Genomic DNA, 11,274 nt, shown 5'->3' with positions numbered 1-11,274 from the left:
AAAGATAAAAAATAGTTAGATGACATAGAAGTAAGGAATACTATGACATATTTAATTAAAATAATGTCCTAGTCCATCTTCTAAATTTTTAAAAGGTTGTGGCGTGTATATATATATAAGATATTATGCTAGACACCTCAATAAATTGATATAGCAAAAAGGCAAAAATAAACATTAATAAATATAGCTAATCCTTTAAATATAAATGTTGTAATGTACCCCAAGTGTAAATGATTTACGATAGTTCATCATTGGATATAGAACTTTCGTACTTAAGTATATTTTGCGAGAGAGTGATAGCGCAGTTCATGCCCTAGCAAGTAGTGTGAGCGGTATTTATGAAGATGAACATATCTGGGTGTGGATGAGGTGTACTCATGACATCACCATCTTTTTATGCTTATGCATATGCATGTTTGTTGTTAATCAAATTATTTCTTTCTTGAAAAAAAAAAATCTATATACTAGAAGAAAAATATTTTTTTTATTATTTTGAATATTTGTAATCGTTATGATGGAAATTATTAAAGAAAATAAAATTCTTAACCCAAAACAAACATAAATTAAATCGAACATAGATCTATTAATCTAATAGAAGAACTAATTGTTTCTCACTCTTTAAAACCATTAGAACTACACGTAAGTTTTGTTGTAAATTCCTCGATGTTCTTGTCGGAGCTTCCACCTTCATCTACAGCCAGGCAAGCTAGTTTCTTCCATTTCTCTAAATTCTTCTTCATCTCATTTCTTGTTTCTCCTTCCATGACTTCTCTCATGCATCTCTCAATCTCTTCTTTAGTAGCAATCCCTTCTTCATCTACCTTTACTCTAATTCCTACTTTCCAAACATCACTTACAAATTTTGCATTGGTTGGCTGATCCGTCCACTGTGGCATGGCCACCATTGGCACTCCAAAGCTTAATGCCTCCAATATTGAGTTCCACCCACAATGAGTTACAAAACACCCCACAGACTTATGAGCCAGGACTTCCAATTGAGGACTCCATGTTACAACTAGTCCCATTTCTTTAGTCTCTTCTATGAAGTTGTTTGGAAGTTTTTCTTTTTCGGGCTCTCTTACTACCCATAAGAAGCAGGTGTTGCTTCTTTTTAGACCCCAGGCCAGTTCTGTCATTTGTGCTTCTCCAAGGGCTGCCAGGCTCCCAAAAGATACGTAAACAACTGAGTATGGTTCCTTTGCGTCTAGCCACTTCATGCAAGCATCTGAATTGGGCTTGAAGAGGCTGAGACCATATTCCTTGTCATCCTCTAGCCGCTTGTCTAAGAACATTGAAGGAATTGTTGGTCCAATTGATTTGATTGGCCATTTGTTTGCCATCCAATTCACCATCTGATAATTTAGGAAGTTGTATTAATAAAAATTATAATATACAACTGCACACATATTAAGCCCAATAAAAAATGTCTTGTTCAGATTTAGAGGATAAAGGAAATATTATTATTTAATATTAAATAATTAAAAAAAGAGAAATTTGAATAGTGAGTGAAGCTAGCCTCTTTTGTTTTTTTTTTATTAGCTGCATTCCTTACCCTTTAAGAAATTAAATAAAGTGCATGGTTTCAATTTTTCTTTAATAATAATGTGAATGAGAATTAAAATTTCACTAGTCCCACTAATCAAGTGGACAAAAGACATAATTAATTTAATTTGCAAGCAACAAAAACTTGTCAATAATTATGATTTATTTTTAGTGACAAATATATACGTAAACAATTGTTAATGGATAATGCTTAAAGTTAATTCTCTTAAGCACGCATATGCAGTTAATTTTTCTTTTTTTGCCATAATGCAGTTAATTATTGTTTTTTTTAATATATAAATTTTGTAAAAATGATTTTCAAGAGAATAATTTTTTTATTATTTAATCATAATATTAAAAAACAAAAATTATTAACCTAATTCATTTATAGAAAGTTCAATGCTATCCATAGAATTCTCTAAAAGGATAAAGTTACTTTTCTTATTAAGATAAACTTAATTTTTCTTTGGTCTTTTAACAAATTTTTCTACGTTTTTTAACATTACAAAATATAAAAATTATTTTTCTATACAAATATATTGTAATGTTAAAACTAGTGCAGTTACATACCTCTTGTTCCAAGATGTCGAAAGTATTGCAAAAGATCCAATCAACTTCTTCAATGTTCAAAAACTGACTGGCCAAATAGCTCAATACATCTTGGTACTTTTCCAAGTCATAAAAGAAAGAGGGCAAGTCGTAGGCCTCAAGGGGTGGCAGCCCTTGTAGTGATACAGAGGCCTCATCATCAGTTGGAATTTTAAGCTTCCCTTCGTGAAGTGCGTAATAGATAGCACAAACTGCACATGATTCCGTGAAGAATGGCGCTGGAGAGATTCCAATCTTTCTGGCTAGCTCCAGAGCCCATGGCATGAACGAGTCGTATATAAGGCAACTCACGGGGAAACCAGACTCCTCATGCTTTGCAACAATTGCTGGCAATTTTAATGCCACCATGTCTTGCAATTTCTTCATATAGTCATCAGCATCCATATCCATCCTGCTTTCTTCGCTAGTATTGGAAATGGATTCAAAGCTTAGTAACCCATCTTCGCCTTGGGTGGTTGGTTTGCCGGTGAAGGTGAGTAGTGTCACTTTGAGTCCTTTGCTGGCTAGTCGCTTGGAGAATTGCAGCATTGGATTTATGTGTCCTTGCAGAGGCAGAGGAAGTATTAGAACATGTTTTCTAGCAGCTCCTTGTATCTTCTCCATTTCCCTCTCTCTTTCTAATGTCTGAATGTGACACTGAAACACATCCAGAGATGTGAGCTTGAAAGAAGAATGAGTAGTGGTAGTTAAAGAGAATGCCATTGATATTGAAATAATAATAAACCACGTTTTCCAGTCTTTTTACTTTGTATAAGCAAATTGATTTTATTAATAATTTGGACTTATAGCATGCTGTATCCAGCTGTCATTTAGATCTCTCCAAATACATGTAGGTCTAAGACACCACATGCTAAGTCAAAGAAGGAGGACTAACAACTGAAATAGATTAGAATAATGTGATATGATTACTGACTGAGATTGACAGAAGAAAAAAAAAATCCAAAAGAGAGACCGTTGTGATAATATGATATGATTTAATTTCAAAATAATGAAGCCAATAAATTCATGTTTAGAAATTTATATCTAAAAGTAAATAATCGTTTCATTAATCGACAATTATATTTAAATGTTTAACTTTCATAGAAAAGTGTTGCATCAACCTCAAAAAAATTTTTTTTTTCAAAAGAATGAATTTTTGTAAATAAAAAAAAATTATTCTCAATATATTTAGTCATAATAAAAAATAGATAATTTAAAAGATTAAATTTGCTCATGTACTATATAGTTCGGGTAAAAAATATAAATTTTTATTTTTCAATTTAAATTTATTTCTAAATTATCTATAAGAAGTTAAAAAAGTTATGATTTATCTGAATTTAAGAATATGAGTGATGACCGCTGTGTTTCACCACCCCGATATGAGACCGAACCTCTGATGACAGCTCTAGTCCAAAGTTCACGAGGCCTCTTAAATGGGTCGGCCCAGACCATTCGGCCTTAAGATCGTGCCTCTTTTGGACCTCAGTCTCCTCACCCCCAGCTCGGCCAAGAGGCTGTGCAGGAGAGGGAACAACTGGCCCATCCACCTCAGTTACTCTGCCAGAACAACCAGAAGAACAGAGAACAAAGAATGGAAGGAGAAGTATCGCGTGGAGAAGAGGCCCAGACAAGAAGAAGAAAATGTAGATCAAAAGCTGTAGAAAATGAGAGAACAGCTCTTGGCCAAGTTGGGGGCGAAAGATCACAATCAGACCCTCTTACCAGCATCCTCACCCTTCTCGAGATGGGTGCAACAGGAGACCATCCCCAAAAAGTTCATGATGCCGCCTATGGCAGCATATGACGGAACGGGAAATCCCAAGGAGCACATCCTTAACTATAAAAATTTCATGGAGCTGCAGACCTTATCGGATGCCTTGATGTGCAAGGTATTCCCCACGACGCTCACAGGGCCAGCACGGGTGTGGTTCAATAGCTTGGAAGCTGGAAGTATTAGAAGCTTCAGAGACCTTGCCAATGTATTCATCAATCGGTTCATAGTAGAAGTGCAGGCAGACAAAAAAACTAGTTACCTGCAGACGGTCAAGCAAAGGAGGAATGAATCCTTAAGGGAGTATATAGCCTATTTCAATACGGAGGCCCTGTAGATCCCTGAGCTAGATGAGAGTAGGGCGGTGGAAGCCATGCAAAAAGAGACCACCTCTCCCGAGTTCTTCGGCTCGTTGAGTAGGAAGCCCCCTACCTCGCTAGCAGAGCTGATGAAGAGGGCAGAAAATACATAAGGTAGGATGATGCCTTGATGACGAGCAGATTCGCCAATAAGGTAGCAGACAGAGGAAAAGCCCCGGAGGAGAGGAGGCCGAAAAGACATGAAAAGAGGCAAAACAGAAAGCCTGAGGCATACAGACAACCCTAGGATCGGAGGGACCAAAGACCATTCCCTCCACGAGTTCCTGAGACCCTGAACCCTCTCAATACCTCCTGAGCCGAAGTGCTCATGGCAGTCCAAAACAAGGAGTTTCTTCAATGGCTCAAGCCCATGAAGGCTGAAGCAAGCCAAAGAGATCCTGACAAATATTGTCAGTACCATCGTACGCACGGCCACGACACCAATAAATGTTACCAGTTGATCAGCGAGATTGAAAGGCTGATTAAAAGAGGACACCTACAGAACTTTATGAAAAAACCGGAAGGAGAAAGGCCCCAGCAAAATCCTACTACAGAAAGACCTCAGAGGCTGGGAACAGGACCAGTGAATGACGGTTGACAGAAGCGGTTGTCGAAGCCGGTCAAAAATAACCTTTTTGGTTACCTACAATTTACAACTGCAGACAGTGGTGAAGGATCGTATCCACAGAGAATTGATTACCTATTTATTTATCTCAATCAAGACCAATAGAACTAATTGAAGGCACAAGTGAAAGCAAGTGATCAAAGAGAAATAGGAACAAGTGCAATAAAAGTAAAAAGGGGGGTTTTGAGATGATTTGATTAACAACTATTGAAAGCAATTAAAACAGCAAGTAATCTAAAATAAGAGAGAAATCAATATGAGAAAATTCTAGTTGAAGATATGGATCCACTTTGGTTGTTTGGGTTGATCATTGAAACATGGTTATCTTGATTGACTCAATAGGTTGGTTATGGGGGTGGAAAACGCTTCTCACCACCATATCTCCCCTTATGATTAAATCGATTAGGGAACGTCCTATAATCAATTACTAATTAACAAATTGCCAAGGAACGTCCTTGGGCCATAGGCATCAAAACAATTGTCAATTGCATAAAGAATGAGAGAGATCCAATCCTAGCTACTCAAACGCATGAGATGTTGCTAGATCATGCAATTCCTTAGTTTTTACACCAAGTGTTCTTAGGTCAGAATATTTCCAGCAATTACGGACTAACAAATATTCCTACCAACAATCAATTAACTTTGCAATCAATAATCAAGTGGCCAATTTGATCAAAACAACAAAGCAATCTTAGAATTAAGCACAATTGCATGAATATTGAATAAACCAAAATCAAACACTTTATGTTCAGATCTCACAACCTTTTAAACAACCTTAGTTTCAACCAAACTTCAACTAGAATTAAGGTTTCAGCCACTCATGGCTGAACCAAAACAGAAAATTAAAGAAAAGAAGAAAGAAAAACCGAAATTGAGGGGAGAAGCCCCTTGGAGTGTGGCTGCCCTTGCTTGGCCGAATTTGGAGAGTTGAATTCTGCCTTTCTTGTCTTCTTGAAGCCTTTAAATAAGTCTTGAGAGGCTGCCTAGGGTTTCATGGAAGTCCAGGAGACTTTTAGAGGCTGTCCAAAGTGTCCTTGGTGTTGCATGTGCCTTGTTTGTGCATGAGTGAAGGCAAAAACGAGTCACATGTGATAGAAGGCAAGTGGGGGCTCTTTAGTCTTTTTAATTGCTGTCCTAGGTCTTCAAGATGTTGCCTTAAGAGTTAAGAGGCTGCCCATGCACTAATAAGGAAGGTGGAGACTCCTTTTGAATTTTGAATATGCATGCCACTAAGTAGGAAACATGTGATCTTTGGATTTTCTTTCCTTAATAAGGGGGATCTTGAAATCCAATAATTGAATGTGAATCTTGGAGATTTGGATCTCAAGATACTTCCCTTATTTGGCTCCTCAAATATGGCAACTTGGGATATGGCTTCTTGAATAAGGAAAGAGTACAATAGAGCGCATTTTCGGCTGCCTAAGTTGAGTTTCGGAGGCTGGACTTTCGGTTATGTTCTGAAGGTTCGGCGTCGAAAGTAGAGATTCGGCGGCCGAAAGTAGTGGACTTTCGTCTCTGGACGCATGGTTCGGCGATCGAAAGTGCTGCCGAAGGTCTTCTTTGCATTTTTGGCACTTTTTGGTGTTTTTAAGAGCATTTTCTCCAATTTGTCTCTTCACACCTAATATTTGCAAAACATGATTAAAACCACAAAATTAGGTAGAATAGGTGCAAATAAACATCAATAAGATCATAAAAATATGGGCTAAAATATGCTCTATCAACGGTTCCAGTGGAACCATCAATATGATTGTCGGGGGAATTGGAGGTCGGATGAGTAGGAAAGGAAGAAAAAGGGCCCGAGATGGGGAAGGCAGCAATACTGAAGTCATGCAAGTGGCAGAACATTCTCCAACGGTCATCTTTTTCTCCCCAGAAGATGCCCACGACATTCAGATGCCTCACGACGATGCTCTCATTATTGAAGCTGTCATTCACAACTACCAAGTCAAGAAGATCCTGGTTGACGACGGAAGTAAGGTGAACTTATTGCCATATAGGGTCTTCCAGCAAATGAGAATCTCTGAAGAGCAGTTAGTTCGGGATCAGGCCCCGGTGAAGGGGATCAGAGGAGTCCCAATACCTGTGGAAGGAAAGGTGAAATTGGCTCTGACCCTCGGAGAAGCACCCTTGGCTCGAACCCACTACGCAGTATTCTTGGTGATAAAGCTTCCCCTGAACTATAACGCAATACTAGAAAGGCATGTGCTGTATGATTTTAAGGTAGTGACCAGCATTAGATACCTAGCTATGAAGTTCCCAACCGAAGCAGGAGTGGGAGTATTCAGAAGGTGTCAAGAAGAGGCGAGAGCAGTATACCTGGCCACAGTGTTGGAACCGAGCTCGGCAGGGGAAAATTTTGACTCGAAAGTCCTGGAAGTCCGAGATAAGAAGAAAGAAACTAGAACGGAACCAGTTGGAGAACTGGAAACCTTCCCCTTATAAGAAGCAGAAGCATACAATGTTTTCAGTCTCAATGCTGGCCTGACTGAAGAGCAGAAAACTGAAGCAATGGCCCTGATCCGAGGTCACACCTCAAGCTTTGCCTGGAAGCCATCTGACATGCCTGGAATAGACCCTGGGGTGATGACTCATAAGCTGAACGTCCTCCCCGAAGCCAAGCCGATAAAGCAGAAGAAGAGAGTGGTGGGAAGAGAGAAGCAACAGGCCATCAGGGAGGAGGTACAAAAGCTTGAGGAAGCAGGGTTTATTAGGAAAGTAATGTACCCACAATGGCTAGCAAATCCTGTACTAGTGAAAAAAGCCAATGGCAAGTATAAGATGTGCATAGATTTTACTGACCTAAACCAAGCATGCCTTAAAGATTGTTACCCCCTCCCTGATATTAATAAAATGGTCGACTCTACGGCCGGTTTTGATTACATGTCGTCTTTGGATGCAATGTCTGGTTACCACCGAATCCCGATGGACAGGTCAGATGAGGAGAAGACCTCGTTCATAACAGAAGATGGGACTTACTGTTACAAGGCCATGCCTTTTGGGCTGAAGAACGCAGGGGCAACATACCAGAGATTGATGAACAAGATTTTCAAAGACCAGATTGGTAGGAATGTTGAAGTGTACGTGGACGATATGGTGGTAAAGAGTCCAACTTTTCGGCAACACTTGATAGATCTGAGGGAAGTATTTGAGGTACTGGAGCAATACAGAATGAGGCTGAACCCAGCAAAATATGCTTTCTTCATCAGAGGCAGAAAATTCATGGGTTACATGGTGAGTGGAAAAGGTATTGAGCCCAATCCTGAGAAGGTGGAAGCCATATTGAAAATGCCTGAGCCAACCTGTGTGAGGGACGTCCAAAGACTCACTAGAAGGGTAGTAGCGCTAATCGTTTCATGTCAAGGTGGGCAGAAAGGTGCCTACCATTCTTTAAGAAGTTGAGAAAAGTTTTGAATTTTGAATGGACTGAGGATTGTCAAGAAGCTTTCAAAGAGCTCAAGTGCTATCTTAGTTCGCCACATGTACTCAGTAGTCCACTGGAAGGGGAAGAGCTCTTAATCTACTTATCAACCTCGGAACAAGCTGTCAGCGCTGTACTAGTGAGAGTGGAAGGAGGAGAGCAGAAGCCAGTATTCTATGTTAGCAAAGTGCTCAAAGATGCTGAGATAAGATATCTGAACATCGAAAAAATAGCATATGCTCTATTATTGGCGGTCAGAAAATTTAGGGTATACCTAAAGAGCCATCAAGGGGTAGTGATGACAGACCAGCCGTTGAAGAAAATTCTCCACAGACCAGAAACTTCAGGTCGGATGTTTGCTTGGTCTATTGAGATCAGCCCTTGCTGCTTAGAGTACCGACCTCGCACAACCATAAAATCTCAAGCGTTCGCTGACTTCATACCAGAGTGCTCCTTCAACAAAAAACAAGCAGAACTTGGTAAGACATCCTCAGGAGCATTAGAAGGAGAGAGAGAAAGGCAGTCCTCTCGAGAATTCAGCTGGAAGTTGTATATGGACGGGGCATCCAGCGCTAGGGGCAGCGGCGCGGAAATAATGCTGAAAGGACTTGAAGGGTTCAAAGTTTGTTATGCTCTGTGCCTGGATTTCAATACCTCCAACAATGTAGTAGAGTATGAAGCCCTAATAAACGGGATGCTGATCGCAATGGAAGTAGGGGCAACTGACCTCGAGATAAATAGTGACTCCCAGCTAGTGACCAGCCAGATAACGGGAGAATATCAGGCAAGAGACTCGACCATACAGAACTACTTGGCAAGGGTAAAGGCCATAGAGGCCGAACTCAGAAGCCAAAGGATCATGGTAAGATACCAGATAATACCTGGGGAAGAAAATAAAGAGGTAGACTTACTCAGTTGATTACCTAGGGAAGAGCTGGAATAACTCCCCGATGAGGTATACATACAGTACATCAACACTCCTGCTTTTGACAAGGCAAACACCGTAATGGAGATCGAGGAAAGACGGAACTAGATAACCCCGTACCTCGAATATTTGGAGAAGGGAAAGCTCCCTGAGGATAAAGCCGAGGCAAAGAAAATCGCAGCTCAGGCTGCCAACTACCAAGTGGTAAGAGGAACCCTATACCGAAGAGGGAAGTCTAGCTCATGGCTCCGATATGTAAGCCTAGAAGAAGCTGTAAGGGTGATGGAAGAAATACATCAAGGAATCTGTGGAGCCTATGAAGGAGCAGGGACATTGGCAAACAAAATATTCAGACAAAGATACTACTGGCCCACCGTCAAAAAGGAGACCGAGGAGTTCGTCCGGAGATGTGATGTATGCCAAAGGTTTGCCAACACCATCAACATTCCAGCCACACTTCAATCCAGCATATCCAGCCCATGGCCGTTCTCACAGTGGGGCATAGACATCTTAGGGCCTTTTTCCAAGACAACAGGACAGAAGAAGTTTGTAATAGTGGCTGTGGAGTACTTTTCAAAATGGCCAGAGGCAGAGGCAGTCCCCACAATTACAGCAAGAAAAATGATAGATTTCGTCTGGGGCAACATCGTCTGCAGATTCGGGATATGAAGAGTGCTCATATCAAATAACGGCAAGCAGTTCAACTACAAGACCTTCAAAGAATTCACAACAAACATGGGTATATGGCACAAATTTTCCTCAGTGGCCCACCCTCAAACCAATGGTCAAACAGAGGTCACGAACCGAGCTATCCTCCAAGGTCTAAAAAAGTGACTGGATGGAGCCAAGAAAAACTGGGCTGACGAGCTTAACAGTATCCTATGGGCATTCCGAACTACACCTCGGACACCAACAAAGGAAACACATTTCGCGCTGGCATTTGGAACCGAAGTTGTGGTACCAGTCGAGTTGCAAATCCCTACTCACACAGTACAGTACAATAGTGAGAGCACTAATGATGATAAGTTGAGAAGCAACCTGGATATCCTGGAAGAAATCAGAGACGAAGCCCAGCTCCGTACTACCGCTTACTAGCAAAGAGCAGCTCGCTATTACAACCAAAGGGTTAGAGAGAGAAACCTAAAGGTTAGAGACCTGGCATTAAGAAAGCTAGAAGCCACGGGGAAGAGAGCTGCAATAGGAAAGCTAGCACCAACTTGGGAAGGCCCCTTCAGGATAGTTAGAGTTGTAAAACTTAGCGTATATCAAATTGAAGACTTACAAGGAAACTTGGAACCTCACGCCTGGAATATTCAGCATTTGAAGAGGTATTTCCCTTGAATGTACACAAATATAGGCAAGCACTTATATTATGAGAAATATGAATGAAATAAATAAAAATATTTGCATATGATGCTTATGCCAAAACATGTTATCTTTATTATTATTATAAGGCAAGATTCCCCTGAAAAAAGAGAAAAACAACCACACCAATCTTGCTCAAGACCTCAGTGAGGTAGGTGACCGGGCTCCAAAATGACCCCGGCACCGCAAAACCGACTAAGATGATAAAGCGACAGTAAGGTCAAAAGTGCCTGAATCTTGCTCAAGACCTCAGTGAGGTAGGTGAATGACCCCGGCACCGCAAAATCGGCTGAGATGATGAAGCGACAGTAAGGCCAAAAGTGCCTAAATCTTATTCAAGACCTCAGTAAGATAGGTGACCGGGCTCTAAAATGACCCCGACACTGCAAAACCGGCTAAGATGATGAAGCGAAAGTAAGGCCAAAATTGCCTGAATCTTGTTCAAGACCTCAGTGAGGTAGGTGACCGGGCTCCAAAATGACCCCGATACTGCAAAACCGCCTGAGATGATGAAGCGATAGTAAGGCCAAAAGTGCCTGAATCTTGTTCAAGACCTCAGTGAGGTAGGTGACCGGGCTCTAAAATGACCCTGACACCACAAAACCGGCTGAGATGATGAAGCGACAGTAAGGCCAAAAGTGCCTGAATCTTGTACAAGACCTCAGTGAGGTAGGTGAC

General features: G+C 40.7%; 1 protein-coding gene across 1 annotated transcript; it reads right to left on the bottom strand.

Annotated features, from left to right (window-relative positions):
- Window positions 1-523: 523 nt before the first annotated feature.
- On the bottom strand, window positions 524-2,837 carry LOC110616274 (UDP-glycosyltransferase 74E2). Its single transcript, XM_021758646.2, has 2 exons — window positions 2,113-2,837; window positions 524-1,352 (listed from the first exon to the last, which is right to left on the bottom strand). Exons 1-2 carry the CDS (start codon window positions 2,752-2,754, stop codon window positions 612-614), a joined length of 1,383 nt encoding a protein of 460 aa, XP_021614338.1. The 5' UTR covers window positions 2,755-2,837; the 3' UTR covers window positions 524-611.
- Window positions 2,838-11,274: the final 8,437 nt, after the last annotated feature.

The sequence above is a fragment of the Manihot esculenta genome, chromosome 5 (genome assembly GCF_001659605.2).
Source record: "Manihot esculenta cultivar AM560-2 chromosome 5, M.esculenta_v8, whole genome shotgun sequence".
In the NCBI taxonomy this organism is placed as follows: Eukaryota; Viridiplantae; Streptophyta; class Magnoliopsida; order Malpighiales; family Euphorbiaceae; genus Manihot; species Manihot esculenta.
Note: the sequence above shows the minus strand (reverse complement) of the source record. Positions and strands in the feature narration are given on the sequence as shown.

Bases quoted from the DNA above. Each gene is read 5' to 3' on its own strand.
- LOC110616274 (XM_021758646.2), bottom strand. From the start codon at position 2,754: ATGGAGAAGATACAAGGAGCTGCTAGAAAACATGTTCTAATACTTCCT. The intron at 1,353-2,112 runs GTATGTAACTGC...CTAAATTATCAG, and splicing joins TCGACATCTTGGAACAAGAG to ATGGTGAATTGGATGGCAAA.